Source organism: Ranitomeya imitator, chromosome 1 (genome assembly GCF_032444005.1).
Source record: "Ranitomeya imitator isolate aRanImi1 chromosome 1, aRanImi1.pri, whole genome shotgun sequence".
NCBI classification, from domain to species: domain Eukaryota; kingdom Metazoa; phylum Chordata; class Amphibia; order Anura; family Dendrobatidae; genus Ranitomeya; species Ranitomeya imitator.
Window position 1 is genome coordinate 235,977,432 of NC_091282.1, and position 25,292 is coordinate 236,002,723.

The following is a 25,292-nucleotide window of genomic DNA, read 5'->3' on the forward strand; positions in this document are numbered from 1 at the left end:
TGGGTCCTCGACTTCGTGTTGGGGACTTGGTGTGGTTGTCTTCTCGTTTTGTTCCTATGAAGGTCTCTTCTCCTAAGTTCAAGCCTCGGTTCATCGGTCCTTATAGGATCTTGGAAATTCTTAACCCTGTGTCGTTTCGTTTGGATCTCCCGGCATCGTTTGCTATTCATAATGTGTTCCATCGGTCGTTGTTGCGGAGGTATGAGGTACCTGTTGTTCCTTCGCTTGAGCCTCCTGCTCCGGTGCTGGTGGAGGGAGAATTGGAGTATGTTGTGGAGAAGATCTTGGATTCTCGTGTTTCCAGACGGAAACTCCAATATTTGGTCAAGTGGAAGGGTTATGGTCAGGAGGATAATTCTTGGGTGGTTGCCTCTGATGTTCATGCTGATGATTTGGTCCGCGCTTTTCATAGGGCTCATCCTGGTCGCCCTGGTGGTTCTCGTGAGGGTTCGGTGACCCCTCCTCAAGGGGGGGGTACTGTTGTGAGTTCTGTTTTTGGGCTCCCTCTGGTGGTTACTGATGGTACTGGGTGATTTGTGTTCTGCTGTCTCTGGTATCCACCTGTTCTATTAGGATTTGGGAGTTTCCTATTTAACCGGGCTTTCTTGTCATTTCCCCGCCGGCTATCAAGGTTATCAGAGTGTTTTGGTTACCTCAGCTTCTGGCTTCAGTAATCTTCAGGACAAGCTAAGTTTTTGATTTTCTTGTTCCACGTTTTGCTTTATTTTTGTCTTGTCCAGCTTGCATGTAATTGTTTCTTTGCTGCTGGTTGCTCTAGTGGGCTGTAATTGCTCCTCATTTTCCATGAGTTGGAACATGAGTTCAAGTAATTACAGGATGGTTTTTTGAAGGGTTTTTTGCTGACCGCGCAGTTTACTTTTGTATCCTCTGCTATCTAGTTTTAGCGGGCCTCATTTTGCTGAATCTGTTTTCATACTGTGTATGTGCCTTCCTCTCATTTCACCGTCATTATATGTGGGGGGCTGCTATTTCTGTGGGGTATTTCTCTGGAGGCAAGAGAGGTCTGTGTTTCTTCTAATAGGGGAAGTTAGATCTTCGGCTGGTGCGAGACGTCTAGGATCAACGTAGGCACGTTCCCCGGCTATTGTTATTTGTGTGTTCAGGTTTAGGTTCGCTGTCAGCTCAGGTTCCATCACCCTAGAGCTCGTTGGTGCTTGTCCTTTTGTGATTCCCTGCCATTGGAATCATGACAGTTGGGCATCTAGGAAATAGCGACCACAATATTGTACAGTTTCACCTGTCTTTCACTAGGGGGACTTGTCAGGGAGTCACAAAAACACTGAACTTTAGGAAGGCAAAGTTTGACCAGCTTAGAGATGCCCTTAATCTGGTAGACTGGGACAATATCCTCAGAAATAAGAATACAGATAATAAATGGGAAATGTTTAAGAACATCCTAAATAGGCAGTGTAAGTGGTATATACCTTGTGGGAATAAAAGGACTAGAAATAGGAAAAACCCAATGTGGCTAAACAAAGAAGTAAGACAGGCAATTAACAGTAAAAAGAAAGCATTTGCACTACTAAAGCAGGATGGCGCCATTGAAGCTCTAAAAAACTATAGGGAGAAAAATACTTTATCTAAAAAACTAATTAAAGCTGTCAAAAAGGAAACAGAGAAGCACATTGCTAAGGAGAGTAAAACTAATCCCAAACTGTTCTTCAACTATATCAATAGTAAAAGAATAAAAACTGAAAATGTAGGCCCCTTAAAAAATAGTGAGGAAAGAATGGTTGTAGATGACGAGGAAAAAGCTAACATATTAAACACCTTCTTCTCCACGGTATTCACGGTGGAAAATGAAATGCTAGGTGAAATCCCAAGAAACAATGAAAACCCTATATTAAGGGTCACCAATCTAACCCAAGAAGAGGTGCGAAACCGGCTAAATAAGATTAAAATAGATAAATCTCTGGGTCCGGATGGCATACACCCACGAGTACTAAGAGAACTAAGTAATGTAATAGATAAACCATTATTTCTTATTTTTAGGGACTCTATTGCGACGGGGTCTGTTCCGCAGGATTGGTGCATAGCAAATGTGGTGCCAATATTCAAAAAGGGCTCTAAAAGTGAACCTGGAAATTATAGGCCAGTAAGTCTAACCTCTATTGTTGGTAAAATATTTGAAGGGTTTCTGAGGGATGTTATTCTGGATTATCTCAATGAGAATAACTGTTTAACTCCATATCAGCATGGGTTTATGAGAAATCGCTCCTGTCAAACCAATCTAATCAGTTTTTATGAAGAGGTAAGCTATAGGCTGGACCACGGTGAGTCATTGGACGTGGTATATCTCGATTTTTCCAAAGCGTTTGATACCGTGCCGCACAAGAGGTTGGTACACAAAATGAGAATGCTTGGTCTGGGGGAAAATGTGTGTAAATGGGTTAGTAACTGGCTTAGTGATAGAAAGCAGAGGGTGGTTATAAATGGTATAGTCTCTAACTGGGTCGCTGTGACCAGTGGGGTACCGCAGGGGTCAGTATTGGGACCTGTTCTCTTCAACATATTCATTAATGATCTGGTAGAAGGTTTACACAGTAAAATATCGATATTTGCAGATGATACAAAACTATGTAAAGCAGTTAATACAAGAGAAGATAGTATTCTGCTACAGATGGATCTGGATAAGTTGGAAACTTGGGCTGAAAGGTGGCAGATGAGGTTTAACAATGATAAATGTAAGGTTATACACATGGGAAGAAGGAATCAATATCACCATTACACACTGAATGGGAAACCACTGGGTAAATCTGACAGGGAGAAGGACTTGGGGATCCTAGTTAATGATAAACTTACCTGGAGCAGCCAGTGCCAGGCAGCAGCTGCCAAGGCAAACAGGATCATGGGGTGCATTAAAAGAGGTCTGGATACACATGATGAGAGCATTATACTGCCTCTGTACAAATCCCTAGTTAGACCGCACATGGAGTACTGTGTCCAGTTTTGGGCACCGGTGCTCAGGAAGGATATAATGGAACTAGAGAGAGTACAAAGGAGGGCAACAAAATTAATAAAGGGGATGGGAGAACTACAATACCCAGATAGATTAGCGAAATTAGGATTATTTAGTCTAGAAAAAAGACGACTGAGGGGCGATCTAATAACCATGTATAAGTATATAAGGGGACAATACAAATATCTTGCTGAGGATCTGTTTATACCAAGGAAGGTGACGGGCACAAGGGGGCATTCTTTGCGTCTGAAGGAGAGAAGGTTTTTCCACCAACATAGAAGAGGATTCTTTACTGTTAGGGCAGTGAGAATCTGGAAGTGCTTGCCTGAGGAGGTGGTGATGGCGAACTCAGTCGAGGGGTTCAAGAGAGACCTGGATGTCTTCCTGGAGCAGAATAATATTGTATCATACAATTATTAGGTTCTGTAGAAGGACGTAGATCTGGGGATTTATTATGATGGAATATAGGCTGAACTGGATGGACAAATGTCTTTTTTCGGCCTTACTAACTATGTTACTATGTTACTATGTAAGATGACGACAAGAGAGCTACAGAGCACAGCAGGGACAGTAGTATTTAAGTTTTTCATGTGTCGGCTGGGCTGACAGTCTAAGTTTCTTATAATATATATATATTTTGTTTAGCCAAATTAGTTAACAAACATGGATGTTTGTTTAAGCAAATAACTTATGCTGTAATGTTGTTATTGTTTCAGTTGAATAAATCTATTTAAATTGTTATTAAGGTCAGGATTATTTTTCTCCTTCCTAAGTACAACAGAACAGTGGTGTCCAAATATGAATGATTAACCCATTAAAACTGGGGAGAAAAAAGTAATATAAAAAGTGATTCTAAAAATCTTCATCTACTTGCATGTTAAAGTAGCAAGAACTAGTTTAGGTAGAAACTTTGATTTAAATCACTGATTTAAATCAAGCCTTACTGACTAGGGATTTAAATCGTGATTTAAATCGTGATTTAAATCAGTTAGATTTAAATCAAATCCACCCAGCTGTAAGCATATATCAATTATCATGAGGAGCATTGCATGACCTATGAGTCTCCTAACACCAGCTTGGCACTCTCCAGGAGAAGCGTTCCCTCTTACAACCACAGTTGGAAGCCTCTCACCTAATCAGATCCGTTTTTCTGCTTTATACTTATGAAGGTGCAAACACCCTGATACCAATGTCTATAGATGGAGTATCTGGCTTGGCTTCTTTATCCTAAGTCATGTCACAAGACTCTTTATTGGGTCGCAATTGTCTTTTTAGGATTGCTACATCCAAAGCGTACTAGAGATCACCCTCAACTCATTGTAGATTGTAAGCTCATTATCTTTGCTTTAACCCCTTAACGACCGTCGATACTCCTTTTAATGGCGGCAGTTAAAGGTACTTATTCCTCAGCGCCGCTTTTTAACGGCGCTGAAAAATAAGGTTATTGCACCCCCCAGCGTTGGAAATTTTCCGGGGTCTCGGCTACCGGGGTAGCTGAGACTCCGGAGAACATGATTCGGTCAGTTTTTACCATCTCCATCAGAGGAGAGAGAAATGGGGTCCCCTGAGCCCCCTTGGTACCTCCGGCATCTCCTGGTGATGTCCCCAGCCCTCGGCATCTTCCGGGAAAAAAATGGCGAGCGCATGCACAATGTGCCCGCCAAGATCTGCCGGCCGGCACCTGGCAACAATAGGAGATTACTCCTATTGATTCATTTTGATCACTATGATAGACCCTGTCACAGTGATCAAAAAAAAAAAAGTAAATCAAAACCCCCTTTATCACCCCCTTAGTTAGGTAAAAATAATTAAATAAAAAAAACTTATTTCAATTTTTCTGTTACGGTTAGGGTTGGGTCTAGGGATAGGTTTAAGGTTGGTGTTAGAGCTAGGGTTAGGGTTGGGGCTAGGGTTAGGGTTGGGGATAGAGCTAGGGTTAGGGTTGGGGATAAAGCTAGGGTTAGAGTTGGGCTAGCGTTAGGGATGGGGCTAGGGTTAGAGATAGGGTTAGGGTTGGGCTAGGATTAGGCTTGGTGCTAGGCTTAAGGTTGGGGTTAGAGCTAGGGTTAGGGTTGTGCTAGGGTTAGGGTTGTGCTGCGGTTAAGGTTGGGCTAGGGTTAGGGTAGGGGTTAGTGTTGTGTTGGGGTTAGGGTTGTGTTTAAGGTTATGATTAGGGTTGGGATTAGGGTTAGGGGTGTGTTGGGGTTGGGGCTGTGTTAGGGTTGGAGTTAAAATTAAGGGGTTTCCATTATTTAGTTACATCAGGGGGTCTCCAAACACAACATGATGCCCGCCATTGATTCCAGCCAATTTTGCGTTCAAAAATCAAACAATGCTCCCTTACTTCTGAGCCCTGCCATGTGCCCAAACAGTGGCTTTCCCCCACATATGGGGTATCGGTGTACTCAGGAGAAAATGGACCCCAAAATTTGTTGCGCAATTTCTCCTGATACCCCTTGTGAAAATAAAAAAGTTTGGTTCGAAATTAAATTTTTTGTGAAAAAAGTTAAATGTTCATTTTTTCCTTCCACATTGCTTTAGTTCTCGTGAAGCACCTGAAGGGATAATAAACTTCTTTAATGTGATTTTGCGCACCTTGAGAGGTGCAGTTTTTAGAATGATGTCCATTTTGGGTAATTTTTGTTATATTTACCACCCAAACTCACTTCAAATGTCAGATGGTCCCTAAAAAAAATGGTTTTGTAAATTTTGTTGGAAAAATGAGAAATCGCTGGTCAACTTTTAACCCTTATAACGTCCTAACAAAAAAAAAATTATGTTTCTAAAATTATGCTGATGTAAAGTAGACACGTAGGAAATGTTATTTATTAATAGTGATGAGCGAATATACTCGTTACTCGAGATTTCCCAAGCACGCTCGGGTGTCCTCTGAGTATTTTTTAATGCTCGGAGATTTAGTTTTAATCGCCTCAGCTGAATGATTTACAGCTTTTAGCCAGCATAAGTACATGTGAAAAAAAAGAAAAGAAAATGGCTTGCACTCACCAGGCCCGATGAACTGTGACAGTCTTTATTAGAACATATGCAGTAAAATCAGGGATAACGTGTCCATGTAGGATGACAGCTGTTTCTCGCACAACCGCGCTTTTTTTCTTTTTTTCATTGGATTGTTATGCACTTTTTTGGCTGTGCACCCGGAGTGCCCTTGCATGGATGAGTGGATAGTTACACTGGAGCGGCTTTACAAGGCACACTGTAAGATGATCGCATAAGGCAGCATTGTGAGCACGACACTTTTTTTTCTTGGGCATAAGTACATGTGGGGGTTGCCTGGTTGCTAGGGAAACCCCACATGTAATCCAGCTGGCTAGTAGCTGTAAATCATCCAGCTGCGGCGAAAAAACAATCTCCGAGCACTAAAAAAAATACTCGGAGGACACCTGAGCGTGCTCGGGAAAATCTCGAGTAACGAGTATATTCGTTCATCACTATTTATTAACTATTTTGTGCGATATTACTCTGATTTAAGGGCAAAAAACTATAAAGTTTGAAAATTACCAAATTTTCAACATTTTTGCCAAATTTCCGCTTTTTTCATAAAAAAAATTCAAGTCATATCGAAGAATTTTTACCACTAACCTGTTGTTAGGGTTGGCAGAACGCACCGAGTATATATATTGAGTAGTAGGTGCGTTCGCAACCCGGGGTCCACGGTACAGGAGAGAACCTGCTGCTAGTAAAAGACAGTACTATATGGCGGTATAAGCGAACTCCTGTTACTTCACAGAGTCGCTTGAGAAAGAGAACGCTGTGCCCTGTTAACCTCACAGGGGAACAGCTACCTAATAGAGCTGACAGTGGTCATGCAGTCAGCATAGCACACACAACTCCTCACCGGAGGTGCCGGTATTCTAGGGGCTTATTTCAGCCAAACCCTGAATCCACATACACAAGCTCCTCACCGGAGGTGGCGGTATTCTAGGGGCTTATTTCAGCCGAGCCCTGACCACATGCAAGCATGACCACACTGGCGCTGAGCTCATAACTTAGGTTAATACTAGCGTATGGCCGTGCGGCCATGCGAACCTTTTATGGCTGCAGCAACTTCAGGACCTTCCTAGAGTCCCAATGGGAGCTGCTACAGTACCTGAGCAACTTCAGGATCTTCCTAGAGGACCAATGGGAGCTGCTGCAGTACCTGAGCATGTGACCTTCGACCTCCAATGAGAGGTCTTACCCTGGGCATGCTCAGAAGGGGAAAAGCAGGACTTAGTCCCAGAGATGTCTGCTCGCTGCTGACCAGTACTGGCTACAATAGCTGAGCCTGGAAAGGCAGCAGTAATCATCCGCACCATAACAGGCTGAGTCAGACGCTGGGACCGATGCCCCCCATCCTTGGACCTCGCTACCCTCAAAGGCCGCAATAAGCTGCGGTGCTCAAATGTGCTCAGGCTCCCAAGACCTGTCCTCTGGGCCATAACCCTTCTAGTCCACCAAATAAAATGTCTTGCCACATACCACCTTGCACCCCAAATTAGTGTTCACCTCATAATCGTCCATAGACGAACCCGATGTCCTGGCAGATGACTCAGAAAACCGGGACATGTATATGGGCTTCAAGAGGGACACATGAAAGATGTCGGTGACACCTAGGCGTGGAGGAAGGGCCAGACGATAGACCACAGGGTTAACCTGTTCAAGGACCTTGAAGGGACCCAAGTAGTGAGGTGCAAACTTAGTGGACTCAACACACGGAGAGCCACACTAAATCACCAGGAGCAAAGGTCGGAGCGGGGCGCTGATGAGCATCGGCGGAGGACCTCATTCTCTCCTTGGTGGCCCGAATGGCATCCTGATTGCAGTCCCAAATTTCCCATGCCTCCACAGCCCAGCCTGCCACCCTGGATTCGGCGGAAGACATGGGCATGGGCACAGGAACACGCGGATGCTGGCCGTAATTAAGGAGGAATGGAGTCCGACTGGTGGAGTCGACTACGGCGTTGTTAAGCACAAACTCCACCCACGGTAGCAAAGGTGCCCAGTCATCCTGCCTGGCAGAAACAAAATGACGTAGATATGCGAGTCTGGTTGCCCTCTCTACCAACCCATTCGTCTCTGGATGATATGCCGAGGAGAGATTCAACTCAATGCTGAGTAGACGACAAAGCTCTCTCCAGAATTGAGAAGCAAACTGGGGACCCCGATCACTGACAATTTTGTCTGGCATACTGTGTAGGCGAAAGATATGTTTGATAAACAACGCTGCCACTGCCCGTGCAGATGGTAGCCGTGAAAGAGGCACGAAGTGCACCATTTTGGAAAAATGGTCGGTGATCACCCAAATAATGTTCCAGCTACTAGACTTGGGTAAGCCCACCACAAAATCCATCCCGACCATCTCCCAGGGCCTGTCCGCCACCGGCAGGGGGTAAAGCAACCCAGCTGGCTGTTGACGAGGAGACTTGTTCATGGCGCAGGAGACACATGTCCGAACATAGTCTGCGACGTCTCGGGCCATATGCGGCCAGCAGTATGTCCTCACCAGTAGCTCAGATGTCCTTTTGGACCCAAAATATCCACCCACCCTGGACGAGTGAGCCCAAGAGAGAAACTCCGGACGCAGACTGGATGGTACAGACTCTAGGGAAACCGGAGCCACAGTTCTCAGACTCTCGGTAGGGACAAGAAGTCGAGGCTCCTCTTCCTCCTCCTCAAATGACACAACGGAGCGAGAGAGAGCTTCGGCACGAATGTTCTTCTCGCCGGAAAGGAAATGGAGGGTGAAATGGGATGGGGAGAAGAACAAGGATCATCTGGCCTGGCAAGAATTTAACCGCTGGGCTGTCTGTAGGTAAACCAAATTCTTGTGGTCTGTGAATACTTGGAAAGGAAAGCGAGCCCCCTCCAAAAGATGTCTCCATTCAGAGAAGGCCAACTTCATTGCTAGCAACTCCCTGTCCCCAATGGAATAATTCCTCTCCGCTGGTGTGAAGGTCTCGGAAAAGAAGAAGCAAGGATGCTTCTGACCTTGAGCATCCTTTTGAAAGAGGACTGCTCCAGCACTACCGGAAGAGGCATCCACCTCCATTATAAATGGCTTATCTACATCGGGGCGATGTAGGATGGGAGCACTAGCAAAATGGGACTTACTAGAAGTGAAGGCCTTGGAGACCTCCTCAGACCACAATTTGTGATTTGCTCCCTTCTTGGTGAGGGCTACCAAGGGAGCTACCAAAGTGGCTGCACCGCTTTAAGAGAATGGGGTTCTTGCAAGTCCATCACAGCCTGTAGTTTGGCAGGATCCATAGCCAATCCCTGGGCGGAGATGATGTAGCCCAGGAAAGGTAAGCACTCCTGCTCAAACACACATTTCTCCAACTTGGCGTAGAGGGAATTAGCTCGTAAGAGGTTGAAGACTTTGCAAACATCTCTCCGGTGGGAGTCAATATCTGGAGTAGATGAGAATATCCAGATAGACTACGACCGAGGTGGAGAGCAAATCCCGGAAGATATCGTTTATAAAGTCTTGGAAAACGGCTGGGGCATTACAGAGCCCAAAGGGCATCACTAGTTATTCATAGTGCCCATCCCTGGTGTTAAAAGCCGCCGTCCCCCTCACGGATGCGAATCAGGTTGTGACCCTCGACCTCCAATGAGAGGTCTTACCCTGGGCATGCTCAGAAGGGGAAAAGCAGGACTTAGTCCCAGAGACGTCTGCTTGCCGCTGACCAGTACTGGCTACAATGGCTGAGCCTGGAAAGGCAGTAGTGACCACACACACCGTATGAGGCTGAGCCAGACACAGGGACTGATGTCTCCGCTGAGCAGGCTCCACTGCGGCTGGAGAAGAATGGGAGACTGCAGCGGAGATGGTTCGAGATTCCCCCTGTGCAGAGGTGGGAACTTGACTCTTAACACCTGTAGTACAATATGTCTTGAAAAAACAGTCTCAGAATCAGTGGGATTTGTTGAAGCGTTCCAGAGTTATTACCTCATAAAGTGACAGTGGTTAGAATTGTAAAAATTGGCTTTGTCACTAAGGATTTACTTACTGTATCACCTCTAACTTTGCAACCTATTACTGTTGTGTATGAATTGTAAAGCGATGCGGAATATGTTGGCACTATATAAATAAAGATTATTGTTATTATTAGGGTTCAAGTCCACTTCTTCTCTGGAGAGGCTATTTGCTTACATCAGAATTGCTTTAAACACTTACAAGTTCATTTCACTTTCAGTTTTGAATATTTGCGTATGGCAGTCACATTAAACTCAATCCTATTATTTCTGCAGTCTCTTTATATGGCAACTTCCAATACAATCTTCCTTGCCTCACACGTGAATACTGTAGTAGGTGATAGCATATGTAAAATATATGGTAACTAAAAATTAGCTTGAAAGTAAAAAATTAATGATCCTCCTAAAATTGTAATCTGATGTCAAGCACCAATGCTTTTGTGAAAAACTGCAACACAGCTCGGTTCACTTGTATGGAATTTTGTATAATTTCCACGTTACTTGGTGGAGATCCCCATTTATTAGAAAGGGATGGCATTTTCTGTCACGTTCTGAGATGCGAATAAGCCTTTATGGTTCCATATTTCTGGACAAGCTATGCACACCATGCTATAAAAGATACAATAGGTAATATAATACTGTATTATTATAGATCATCATATGATAGTAATTGTAAAAATGCAGCATAAATATTATTAGTAAAATGGAAAATATTTAAGAGTAGTAGACGCAACTCAGTATAAAAAAGTAAGAGAAAAGAGTTATTGACTGTGGTCAACTCAGGGAGACTTGTAGCCTCCAGGTATTAATGCGCTGACTTCTTATTACTATTTTATGGTAATGCGCACCCGATGACTGGCCATCTTTATTCATGAGTTTTTTAATGTTGTCTGTATCACCTTATCAACATCTACACATAAAAGTCAATTTTCCGTATCGCCTCTAAGATATCTGTTCTATCTAGCTCTAAAGAATCATTGACTCAGGTTTTGCATTTAACACAAGAAGCTTTATACTTTATCCAATATGCACTAAGGCATTGTATTCACGGGTGTACCCACCGAGGGTCATGGGGGGGCAGCTGCCCCCTCTGGAGGAGGGGAAGCCACCGACTTCATGATGAAGCCACCGACCGCCACCTGTCTGAGTAGGTAACGGTTGCCTCAGGCAGAGCCGGTGGTAAGCAGATGGCAGGGCGCCAGGGTGGCATGATACATCGGCAGAGCGGAGGGCACCCGCAGCCACTAGTAGGACGACTTTAATCCCATCCTCAGTGTCTGCCGGCCGCTCTGCACTACAGATCAGCACGGCGGGGACTGAAGTCAGTGATGACATCATCACTGAGTGCCCCGAGTCCTGCAGTGCGGTGCCTGCACACAAGCTGGGGAGACTGCTGGAGCTGCTAGAAGGAGAGAAGACGAAATAAATAAAAATGTAAATGCTTGTTAAATCAGACAGTGACCTGATGGGAGATAATGTGGGCAGCTGTTGTACATTATGTGGGACTGGGAGCCCTATGGGGGGGCTTTATGGGAGCCCTTTGGAGGGCTGTATATGATATGGGAGCCCTATGGGGGGCTGTAAATGATATGGGAGCCCTATGGGGGCTGAATATGATATTAATAAATATATAAATGATATTGATATGAAAAATGATATTAGTATAAGACATGTAATTAGAATAAAAATCTAAAAATTTTTATAAGCACATAATTGTAATAAATAATAAAGCAATGCTATAATTACATATAATTTTCTTAAAATTTTCATTTCATTCATCTTTTTCGTTCTAAAATTCTACAACCTGAACGACCATGGCTTGCCCCCCCCCCCTCTAGTTTTGATCCTGGGTACGCCCATGATTGTAATATAAAGTCATAATGATGTATCATATGACATAAAAACAGAATGCTGTCGGGGAAGAGAATTGGCATCAGGAGGCAAGAGTCCATTAGTGTTTTTTACACTACTCCATCCAGTCCTTGGCATTGTTGTTAGTGATGTAAGTTTTATGCACAGCTGTTCGACAAGGAAAACCTAAAAATCTGTAGTTATTGAGTCAGCATGGTGTTGGGTTGGCTACTTTTATGGATTGAGCGCCTCAGCACTCGGCTTCGCCACTCTGTAACTTTACGTAATCTTAAAGGAAGAGCTTAGGAGCTGTGACATGAATAAGGCCGGTTTCACATTAGCGTTTTGAGGAGCTGCGGAGGGCTGCGGACGTCCTCTGTGAAGCCCCGCCCTTGGCCACACCTCCGCTGCTAGCTCCGCCTACTTCTGCATGTGGCCTGCGTACCTATCTTTAACATTAGTAGAAAAAAAGGAACAGCACAACTCTGGTACTTATCTTCAGGTGCAGGGCCTCAGGCAACCAGTCCAGTGATTGCACCAAGTTTACAGACACTCAAAAAAGAGGCAGCACTCCATGATTTAGGTGGAAAATGTGGAAGGTTTAATCGACCCACATAGCCGGGCGACGTTTCAGCTCCATCTGTGCCTTTAACATTAGGTACGCAGGTCGTGCGGCTGTATGCGGATGCTTCCGCATGCGTCGTTTTGACGATGCGGCCACCAGCGTAGGACGCAGCTGGTTGCAATTTCTTTTTTTCTCCGCATCGTCAAAACGACGCATAAACCCTGAAGTGCTTCTGAGAACACTTAGTTTGAAGGGCCCAGGACTATAGAGAGAGTCCTAATTAGTTCAGTACTTCCTAAGGCTGGCTTCTCCTCTCACTGTTCCAGTTGATTGACAGGTCTCTTCAATGTGTGCACATATTGAGAAACCAGTCAATTACCTGGAGAAGATACTGGACTAGTCAGGTCCCTGACTGGCCATTCAAACAAGCTGCTATTGTGAGGCCAGGCTCTGATTCATGGTGCCCTTGGTAAGGTGATCCATGGTTGCCACACCTTTATAAAGGTAGAATGTGAGAATGGTTCCCAACTTGGAATCTCTTCCAGTCTGAATATTTATTGAGTTTTATTTGTCCATTCATTAATGGTGATGGGGGGTCTTGTTGAACCAATGGAGCGGTTTCAGTAATTTGGCTACAGGTAACAGGCATGTCAGAAGGTCGTGGTAAAGGGAACCTGTCACCTGAATTTGGTGGGACCGGTTTTTGGTAATATGGGAGGAGTTTTCGGGTGTTTGATTCACCCTTTCCTTACCTGCTGGCTGCATGCTGGCCGCAATATTGGATTCAAGTTCCTTCTATGTCCTCCGTAGTACACGCTTGCACAAGGCAAGATTGCCAGCATGCAGCCAGCGGGTAAGGAAAGGGTGAATCAAACACCCCAAAATTCCGCCCATATGACCGAAAACCGGTCCCGCCAAATTCAGGTGACAGGTTTCCTTTAAGAAGGTTGGTATGTTGCAGAAGGGAATGCTCGAATGACCAGTTGGTCGTTAGCGGAGTTCAATACCCCATTGTTTTAGTTTCTGCCTCACATTTTTTCCAGAAGTTTCTGATAGCATTGTAATCCCACCAATGTACGATTTTGAACCCTTATGATAGTTGTATTATTTAATGTGATATTTTCAGGTTTCGGTGCAGAGGCGACCGGTTCATTTCCCGTGCTACATCATCATTTTGTGTTTTTATCTAAATATTTATTATTCTAATAATAATTTTGAAATGCTATCTGACTCCATTCTTTGACTAGTAAAACAGTGCTACGTACAGTGGTGCTAATTTTCCCATCAAGTTTGGCAAATGTGAAAAGAATCTACTTTTTATTCAAATATATTCTGGAATAGAATCAGTTTTTACTTTGTACATGTAATGATGCCCAATTTAACAAATCAGAACACTAAAAGTGACCCTATTTAAAAAATAACAAAAAACTTTAGATCTATCAGAATGGCCTCCTCCCTGCTCTTCACTGTAGAGGTTTCTGGGAATGCTTGTTCATTAAACTCAGATTAAGTCTTCTGAATTGCCTCTAGGACGTTAGAAATCTATGTAAAATCAGATGGTCACTTTAAAAACCATCGGTAAATTCACTTCAGCACTCAGACTTATAATAGAACTTGCATGGCCTTGTAATGTATGACCCCTTTGATATGTCTTGAGGGATTAGCACATTTTAGCACTCTTGCATGAGTCTTCCCAGCTAACTCCACACATGGAAACTTTCCAAACTGTAGTTACAGGCCAAAAGAAGCCCAGATTTTTGCGTCCAACCCAGATTTTTCTATTTTGTCTATTTTTATACCAATAAGAACACTTTTTTTATGCAATTAAACAATTTATGTATATAATCTAGTTTTTCCTAACTGAGCAGTGCTAGTGTGGTGAATGGACGCTGCGCTGTGTAGATGAATAGCCACTGAGTTACTTTCAGGTCTTGCAATATCGAAATGCATCAGGGCTTCAAAGTTTGAAAAAGTTCAAGTCTATAACCTTACAGTAAGACATGGACGATTTCTCTTTTTTTTTTTTACTGTCCCTAGTATTGCTCACCATTTCCTCCCCATCAGTGACAGCGATGTTCCATATCTGTTCCGTACATCCCTGAATGACATTTTCCTGTAGCTATAGAACTTGTACATTTTATTTAACATCATCTGCCCTTAGCAGGAGCCTTACTGCGCTGGATAACTACAACATTTTCCATGGTGTGAGCATCAAAAGATAATGACCTCAATATGCCAGCCGTATCCGGTCACTATTGTTCCTGCTTTTATTACGGTTCCTTTTCATATAATATAGAATGAGTGGCAGAATGCAGATAGAATACAAAGCATAACATTGCAGAGTTTTCTACAGCATAAGTGACCTAGATAAATTGTTTAATTGCCCCAGAAAAAAAATCGCCAATAGTTTCCTGAGTTGTTCTCTATATTCAGAATGTTGGAGGGAACCGGGGTCAGGTCTGTAAACACTGTTCAACCGCCACCATTTAGTTGTACAATCTCATTCCCGCATTCATGTGTTTTTTTTTTGTACTACTATAATACTTTATGAATGCAAATAAACGTGCAAAATCAATTTATATACTGCTGCAGAACATATTCAAATTAACATGAACTAATGGTAGCCCTCCCCCGAAAATAAAATATAGGGGGGATCTCATGGTAACACTGACCCTAAATAATCATTTTGGTCATGGTGTGTTTCATGATTCCTTTTGTTTATGGCTACAAAGCCAGGGTCAAAAGGTCAGCTCAGTAAGCTGTGGGAGCCACGAGCATGTTGATTCCAGTTCTGACCAGTTGTTTTGGCGCACTTTTTGTGCAATTTCATTGATGGATGCAAAGAAGACCGGTAAGATTTTATCTATAAAAGCCCTACTTTGTGGCCTGTTTTCCCATTCATGTATGAGAAGAAAAGAAGATCACAGAATGGAAAACCTTATACAGCAGCTGGTGCTGAGGGCCGGTAAAGATGATGGAGCTGAATGGCTAAGAAGCTGCTTGGCTATAAAACCTTCTGCAGCAGCAGTCGAAGCCAGATCTCCTCCTCCAGATCCGCGTTCCCCTTACCAGTCCCCGGTAGAAGACTCACCTGCCCTACTGAGAAGCGGAGTGCCCGGCAGATTCAAAGGCCCACGGTGTCATACTCACCTCCGTCGTCTTCAGCGAAGTGTGTCATCTGCTGGTGCCGTAGACGTCATCAGAAGTCGCCAGCGGCATGTCAAACTGCCGCAGCCATAAAAGTGCTGCGGCTGCACATCCTTCCAGGGACACATAGGCTCGGGTGACCGCCCATTGTTCCGTGCCGGACGTGGCACCATCATGGAGAGCTTTGGAGAGCCCCAAAGAACAGTTGGGTAAATTGGGAATGAAAGATGATAAGTCCGATTCAGACGATAGAAAGCACGGAGCCCTTAATTATTTTAATAATTGGCTCCCGGCATTTTCCATTTACTCTGATGTTCTCGGTGAGAAATTCCCTAATTTATGCAGTGGACTTTTTCAGCATATCGGCATAATTTTTGAAGTCTATCGTAACTTTGGAGGCATGGCCTGGCTGAGTTATGATGAGGCTTTTAGACAAAAATTGGTCGTTCATCGAAACGTTAGCTGGGGTGTGCAGGATGTTGGTCTTTGGATCAATTTGATGCTCCCACAGAGACACTCATTTGTCAGGCAACCTGTCAACAATTTCAATAGGAAGGGCATTTGACGCTTAATGCAACATCTTGCAAATGGCTCAATAATTGCGGGTTTCCCCACGAGTGCTCTTTCTGCGGGGGTTCTCACCCCATGTCTAAATATTTTTAAAAGCAGATCACACAGTAGTCCACGGTTAGAGAACTTAGTCTCAAAAGCCCCAACAACAGTGAAATTGGAAAAACTGGTAGCATGGATAGACAGGTATCCAGATTGGAACAGTGAAATTGGAAAAAATGGTAGCATGGATAGACAGGTATCCAGATTGGGTGAGTAGGGACTTGATATACCAGGGTTTTCCCTCAAGGGTTCTATATCCCCCCTTTTGGAGGGATGGGTTTCAAATTGGTTAATAACTTACCCTCATTGTCAAGATTCCCTGATATAGCAAGAGAAAAAATATACAGAGAATTGGAATTAGGCAGAATAGCAGGTCCATTTGATTCTCCTCCATATCCGGATTTAAACTATACGTTCACCATAATCTCTATGATTATTAATTTCCACATTCACTTTTACGTCCCCTTTTAGTTTGGATTATTGGACATTCTTTTATATTCTGGGCACAGAAAAGAGCTAGCCAAAGGTCTTAGGCCGGGATCACACATGCGAGAAATAGGTTCGAGTCTCGCATGGTAATCCCCGACCCTGCACCCGACACTCCGGAGCAGAGCGTGCGGCTCCATGTATTGCTATGCGGCCACACGCTCCGCTCCGGAGTGCAGGCGGCAGGGCCGGGGATTACCATGCGAGACTCGGACGTATTTCTCGCATGTGTGATCCCGGCCTTAAACCGAAAACCTGTCCTTTAATTCTTCTTCACTTTAAGTTTTCTGGCACAGCATCAGGGGAATGAAGTGGATAAATTTAGTTGTGAAACTCCAGAAATTAGCTATTCGTTTTCCTTATCCTGATCTTATTATTTTTCATTTGGGTGGGAACGATCTTGGAAAAATCAAAACGTTGGATGTTTTATCCCTAATGAGAAAGGATATATCCTGCCTAAAGCTTGAGTTCCCTCACTCTTATTTTGTTTTCTCTAAGATCGTTTCTAGATTAATCTGGTCCGGGCCTAAACTATTATTTCTAGAAACAAATTGTAGAAGAGTCAATAAAGGAATCGAGAATTTTATGCCTTTGGTTAATGGTTTTTCTTTTAGGCATGTGGATTTGGAAGGTTTTACCCCAGGCATTTACAGGCGTGATTTGGTTCATCTTTCAGATATTGGGCTGGATATTTTTAATTTGGATTTCCAGTCTATGATTGAGAAATGGCTGTGGTGTTTTTTTTTGGGGGGGGGCATGTCTCGCTGAGTTGGGAAAAATTGCCCAGCTCTCTGGGTGGATTGGTTTATTGGAGGTTTATTCATTGATATTTTAATTATTAATTTATTAAAGTTAATTTGGTTACTCTGAATAAACATCATGGCCATTTTCGTCAATTATATGTGTTGTGTATTTATTTAATTATGTATGGGGTTTTGTGTTATCATGGGGCATTAACTCCTCTAGACTAATTCTCTCCCAGGAGCTACAACTACTCCCCTATGGGCGTCATTGAAATTTCCTATACTGCCCACATTCTCTTGTTGGCCCCTGGACACTTGCACTTATGCAGGGCATCTTAGATGCTGTGTTTTGTTCTGTGGAGCACTGCCTCCGAGGAGCACGCAGTGCGCTGATAAAGCCAGGGACAGTACACCCGGCTTCACTCCACAGGTTCCAGCATCTTAGCGTTGTCCTGTGAGAGAGTTCAAGGGCCGACGAGAGGACAGCAGCGGTATAGAGAACTTCAATTCCAGTGGCATGATTGAAGCTATAGCGGCAGGATTGGTCCATGTGAATAAACACCCCCTGGACTAGTCCACATTAATTTGCATATTGTCTGAGATGGTATATAACCTGATTACCTGATTTTGCACAAATAGGTACATGCATATGGTAAAATAAATACATAATTTTAATGCAGAAAAAAGGTTTTATGACTTAATAGTGGCAGTTCAACAGTGTTTGGCAACCAGACAGGTTTAAAGTGTATCATGAGAAAACACTATTAACCTGCAGATATGGGGTTAATCTTCAGGTTAATGGCGTTCTGAAGCTGTCCAGCACCTGCACTTACACCCCTGCTGCCGGGGATTAAATTAATTTTATTCAATCTGTCACAAGGGCAATGCCGTTGCAGCTTCAGTCACCGCTCTCATTATAGAGAGTGACAGCTGAGACCGCGTCCCCGGCAGTGACTGACAGCCGGACCAGCATTAGACTCGACTGCCAGTCAATGCAGAATTGTGCTTCAAAAATTATTTATGCTGCTTTATTCCAGATACAGCACCACTCTTGTCTATAAGTTGTAATTAGTGTTACAGCTTATCCCTGTGCATTTTCAGCAGTGTGGCTAATCTGCAATACTAGCCATTTTCTGCAGGAAGGCAGCCATCAGAAATGTTTTTCCACAATGTTTTATACTGACACTATGATGTATTAGCCACAGCATGGTAGATTTGTTTCTCAGGAGTCAAAGAATCTGGGTAAGGGCACATGTATTGTGTAATAGTAGTACTTCAAGGATTTTTCTATACATTAAAGGGATCGTTTGGTCCAAATTGATAAGTCTGCAGTCACTTGTGTGACTATAGACTTATGAATCCCCCCAGCGCACGTGCTCTGTACTGTAGGGATTCGCCAGTTTCTGACTTGGGACCGGAGGGTGTGTATGCGTTATACATACTCCCGGCCAGTGGGCGTGGCCTCGCTCTATACATGTGAAACGAGCACCCACTGGCCAGGAATATGCATAGCTTATACATACCCTCCGATCCTGGGTCAGAAAGCTGTGAATCCCCCCAGCACATCCTGCGTGTGCTGGGGGAATTCATAAGTCTGTAGTTACACAGAGTGTATCTCAGTCCTGGCTAAATATACCGTAGATAGTACAACTTCATTTAGAACAAGTTATGTTGTTCAGTTTCAGACACTACTAGAAAGGAGTCAGGAAAGAGGAGAGAGGAGCTATGAAATAAAAGCTCCTCTCTTCTTAACTATCAGCTGGAGCAGTGAAGATATAGTAAAGCTTCAGCAAAAAAATACATTATTATTATCTTGCAGAAGTGAGTTCACCATAATCAGTTGTCTTCCAAAGGAGCTTGTTCTGGAGGGCCTATCCTGACTTGCATTCTTCTGAAATAATATTTATTTCAATAAGCATTTGCCCTGTTGAGGGCAGAGCAAAGTACTGCAGTGCGCAGGCGCCGGGAAAGGTCAGAGAGGCCTGCTGCCTGCGCACTGTAGTACTTTGCTCTGCCCTCAACAGGCAGACAAAGAATGCCTGCTCCGGAGCCGCAGCGTGAAGAGAAGAGGACGTCATCGTAAGAAGATAGGAAGCCCCGGACCGGACCGCGACACCCATCGGACCAGAACCGGACCGGGACCTCCCCTGGGTGAGTATAATCTAACCTCTTTTTCTCATCTTTCTTGATACATCGGGGCTTATCTACAGCATTACAGAATGCTGTAGATAAGCCCCTGATGCTGGTGGGCTTAGCTCACCTTCGATTTTGGGGGTGACCGGTTCCCTTTAAGGAGTTGTGTCACAGAATATTGAATATGAGATCTATTGGGGTCCAATACCTGCACCCTCATCCATTAGCTGTATTGTGCTTGTGTCCGCCAGATCTATACAGTTTAAGCAAAGCTTTCAAAGTGCAGCTCCATTCAATGTGTAGTAGCTGCTGCAGAGTACTGAAGGTCCACTCCTGTTCTTAAGAATAGGGGTAGTTGTGCTGTACATGGCAGCAGCTGCTACACATTGAATAGAGCTGAGCTATGCATCTCTGACCTTGTTTAGACATCCAGCATCCCCCCCGGCACAAGTAACCACTGATTGGTGGAGGCGCCATGTGAGGGTCCCCAACCGATCTCATATTGATGACCTAGCTTACGAATAGGTCATTAACTGCTGTAACTGGACAATATTTCTTGTGATGGCGCCGCGAGAAATGTGAACAGTTATTGCTAGGTTTTATCAATGATTGTAAAGACCTTTCTAACAAATATGTTAACATTTTCTGGTGTTTTCAGATCAGGCCTATGTAATAGTGGATATATACTGTAGTAAGATTCCGTATACTGTAGCTAAATTGATTAATATTTTTCTTCTCTCTGTATTTAATAGACACATGATCTGGATACTTTCTGTTCTAGGCACTTCTTTTGGGCACTTGCCAAGTAATACAAGGGCATTTTATTAGACTCGGGCAGCGTGCCAGCAGTGCCATTACTGATGTAAATCCCTGCTGAGCATATCCTACAGCTGATATGAGAAATTGTAAAATTGTGACATCCTGGTTCTGCCGATGCCAAGGAAACTCATGACACAATACAATCTAAAAGCCTGACTGCGAGGGGTGAATTAAACCATTATTCTTCTGATTTTGTCTTTTCAGTCTCTGCAGAGCAAATTGAACATCTACACAAGCGCTTCATCTACCTAACAGGCGACAAGCCTGTCCTCAGGTACATCCAAGGGTTTGCCTCAAATCCTAAAGTGAAGTTTACTTTACTGTATATTCTGTGTCTGGGAAATAATGTAGTTGTATGTATGGGATTTCTCCATTTATTTAGGTAGAATTTCCTTAGTATGTAAGGATAAGTAACATATTGGTAAATGTATATAATTAGGAAAACCAGAGAAGCGGCATACTAATCCTTATATGTAATACATGTGCTCCTATACAAACTCCTCTCTAAAAGGCAATTAAACTAAAAAAAAATTTAAAAGCCTAAATTTTCTGTAATTTAATGTTAAGCTTCTTCAAATGTTGAATAAATTTTCAAATTTCAAATACGAAGTGCAATACAAATTAATAACACGCCCCTCACAGAACTATGGGCCAAGACTATAACTTCATATTCCTCCAATTTCATGAAGTTGCTTGAAGAGATTTATTTTTTCACTGATTCATTTGAAATCCATGAGAAAAAAAGATTGTGGTGGGCTGTATTATATGAAATATTACAGATGGACTGTTCTCTAGGAGCATTGTACCATACAACCACACTTAAAATGCCTATTTCTGCACAACAGACTGTGCACATGTCTTTCCGGAGTGGAACAAACCTGTTATTCTAAAAAAAACAATAATAATATTGCCCCATACCATCTGTTAGATCACATTACAGTCTATTGCATCTATTACTGGTTGATTTATTAAAGGTGAGAAACATTCTGTAGCGCAATGAATGATAGTGGACCTGTGCTGTTGTCATCCATTCCTTCATAAGTTATCAATACAAAACTACAATATTCAATTTAGCGACTGATGACATCATAAGTGTCTTTCAGTCAGGTAAGCAACTGTGACATCACAAGTGTCTCTGTAAGCTACTGTGACATCACAAGTGCCTTTCTGTCAGGTAAGGTACTGTGACATCACAAGTGCCTTTCTGTCAGGTAATCTACTGTGACATCACAAGTGTCTCTGTAAGCTACTGTGACATCACAAGTGCCTTTCTGTCAGGTAAGCTACTGTGACATCATAAGTGTCTCTGTAAGCTACTGTGACATCACAAGTGCCTTTCTGTTAGGTAAGCTACTGTGACATCACAAGTGCCTTTCTGTCAGGTAATCTACTGTGACATCACAAGTGTCTCTGTAAGCTACTGTGACATCACAAGTGCCTTTCTGTCAGGTAAGCAACTGTGACATCACAAGTGTCTCTGTAAGCTACTGTGACATCACAAGTGCCTTTCTGTCAGGTAAGCTACTGTGACATCACAAGTGTCTCTGTAAGCTACTGTGACATCACAAGTGCCTTTCTGTCAGGTAAGCTACTGTGACATCACAAGTGCCTTTCTGTCAGGTAATCTACTGTGACATCACAAGTGTCTCTGTAAGCTACTGTGACATCACAAGTGCCTTTCTGTCAGGTAAGCTACTGTGACATCACAAGTGTCTCTGTAAGCTACTGTGACATCACAAGTGCCTTTCTGTCAGGTAAGCTACTGTGACATCACAAGTGCCTTTCTGTCAGGTAAGCTACTGTGACATTACAAGTGTCTCTGTAAGCTACTGTGACATCACAAGTGCCTTTCTGTCAGGTAAGCTACTGTGACATCACACGTGTCTCTGTAAGCTACTGTGACATCACAAGTGCCTTTCTGTCAGGTAAGCTACTGTGACATCACAAGTGCCTTTCTGTCAGGTAATCTACTGTGACATCACAAGTGTCTCTGTAAGCTACTGTGACATCACAAGTGCCTTTCTGTCAGGTAAGCTACTGTGACATCACAAGTGTCTCTGTAAGCTACTGTGACATCACAAGTGCCTTTCTGTCAGGTAAGCTACTGTGACATCACAAGTGCCTTTCTGTCAGGTAATCTACTGTGACATCTCAAGTGTCTCTGTAAGCTACTGTGACATCACAAGTGCCTTTCTGTCAGGTAAGCAACTGTGACATCACAAGTGTCTCTGTAAGCTACTGTGACATCACAAGTGCCTTTCTGTCAGGTAATCTACTGTGACATCACAAGTGTCTCTGTAAGCTACTGTGACATCACAAGTGCCTTTCTGTCAGGTAAGCTACTGTGACATCACAAGTGTCTCTGTAAGCTACTGTGACATCACAAGTGTCTCTGTAAGCTACTGTGACATCACAAGTGCCTTTCTGTCAGGTAAGCAACTGTGACATCACAAGTGTCTCTGTAAGCTACTGTGACATCACAAGTGCCTTTCTGTCAGGTAAGCTACTGTGACATCACAAGTGTCTCTGTAAGCTACTGTGACATCACAAGTGCCTTTCTGTCAGGTAAGCTACTGTGACATCACAAGTGTCTCTGTAAGCTACTGTGACATCACAAGTGCCTTTCTGTCAGGTAAGCTACTGTGACATCACAAGTGTCTCTGTAAGCTACTGTGACATCACAAGTGCCTTTCTGTCAGGTAAGCTACTGTGACATCACAAGTGTCTCTGTAAGCTACTGTGACATCACAAGTGCCTTTCTGTCAGGTAAGCTACTGTGACATCACAAGTGCCTTTCTGTCAGGTAATCTACTGTGACATCACAAGTGTCTCTGTAAGCTACTGTGACATCACAAGTGCCTTTCTGTCAGGTAAGCTACTGTGACATCACAAGTGTCTTTGTAAGCTACTGTGACATCACAAGTGCCTTTCTGTCAGGTAAGCTACTGTGACATCACAAGTGTCTCTGTAAGCTACTGTGACATCACAAGTGCCTTTCTGTCAGGTAAGCTACTGTGACATCACAAGTGCCTTTCTGTCAGGTAATCTACTGTGACATCACAAGTGTCTCTGTAAGCTACTGTGACATCACAAGTGCCTTTCTGTCAGGTAAGCTACTGTGACAACACAAGTGTCTCTGTAAGCTACTGTGACATCACAAGTGCCTTTCTGTCAGGTAAGCTACTGTGACATCACAAGTGTCTCTGTAAGCTACTGTGACATCACAAGTGCCTTTCTGTCAGGTAATCTACTGTGACATCACAAGTGTCTCTGTAAGCTACTGTGACATCACAAGTACCTTTCTGTCAGTTAAGGTACTGTGACATCACAAGTGCCTTTCTGTCAGGTAAGCTACTGTGACATCACAAGTGCCTTTCTGTCAGGTAAGCTACTGTGACATCACAAGTGTCTCTGTAAGCTACTGTGACATCACAAGTGCCTTTCTGTCAGGTAATCTACTGTGACATCACAAGTGTCTCTGTAAGCTACTGTGACATCACAAGTCCATTTTATTTTGGTACGTTCATCAGACATTATCAGTGGGCTTCAGTCAAGAACGATACAGTGACATCACTATTTTGTGTGGCAGATAGGTACAGTATCTGTGACACATTAAGTGTGTTTAGGGAAATTGCTGTGACATCACATCTGTGTTTTTTCATCAGGTGAGTGTGGTGTGGTGACATGACACCAGTTACCTGATATAGTGAGGTAAACAGTTGTAACATTACTGGATGTTTGGATCCATTTATATCAAGGGCGCACATCCCTTTTTGGACTAGAGGTCACATTGCCAATTTGAACCAACCTGATGGACCGCAATAAAACATCATAGACATAAATATCTAATAGGGAGCTGATTCCATTCATAGCGCTCCCACCTCTCGGGAAGATATCGGACATTTTCTCTGCCATTCACAAAGTAAGAAAGTAAGTAAGTAAGTAAGTCAGAAAGTAAGAGACCATGGATTCTGCTGTCTCCATTGTAGTTTATGCGAGATGCTCAGACAGTCGAGGGTTTCCCATAAACTACAATGGTTATGGCAGTTCTCATGCATAGCCACTGCTTCATTTCATCTACTCCTTACCTAGATGATGACATGGTCACAGACATGTCCACACAGCAGACCATTAAATGTTACCCAACCCTATGGTGCTACCTGCCACTCATGGAAAATTATATCAGCGGTTACCAGACCCTGTCGGGCATGTCTGTGACAAGATAGTTGAAATCTGCACAGAAAGGCATCAAGCATGTGGCCTTCAAGCTACAGCCTGTGTAACGCTGGTTTATACAAACCTACTGGTGGCACTAAACGATCGCGGATCAATAAAGATTTACCTATCGATGATTGTTTAATAGCCTGTTTACACAGAGACAGACCACAATAAACCATGTACATGAAACAATCCATAATAGATCACTCAGTACACACAAGCTGTCATAGTTCTCCGTGTTGTTTACACAGAATGATCCACCACCGAAAATGATGATCTTTTGTGGATACCAAAATATCATATCACCGGATGAATGAGCTGTCAGCCTGTTTACACTGAAAGGTTATTGTAAATGAGTGTTCTTAAGAATACTTGCTCACAATAATCTTTAACTCCTTCACGACATGCACCGTACTTGTACGATGCATGTCAGGTCCAGCCTTTGATGTGGGCTCCGACGCTGAGCCCACATCTTTAGGCACATGTCAGCTGATTTCAACAGCTGACATGTGCCCCTAACAGCCGCGGGTGGAAATATGATCCACCCGCAGCTGTTAACCTGTTAAATGCTACTGTCAATCTCTGACAGCAGCATTTAACATGATCATGCCAGAAGCACGTCACTAATCCTGCCCATTGGCGCCCGTGTAACATGACCACGGGTCACCATTGGGTTGGCATGACATTGGGTTGGCAACCCAGGGTCTGCAGGAGACCTTTGGGTATCATAGCTGGATAGCAAGTGGGCATTTCTGCTACA

At 43.4% G+C, this 25,292-nt stretch overlaps 1 protein-coding gene across 1 annotated transcript in view; it reads left to right on the top strand.

Annotated features, from left to right (window-relative positions):
- The window catches only part of TESC (tescalcin), a 148,684-nt gene that overhangs the window by 37,618 nt on the left and 85,774 nt on the right, over window positions 1-25,292 (top strand). The window contains exon 2 of the mRNA XM_069754700.1: window positions 20,519-20,588. Within this exon, the coding sequence (XP_069610801.1) occupies window positions 20,519-20,588 (70 nt within the window). The remainder of the gene's footprint in view (window positions 1-20,518; window positions 20,589-25,292) is intronic.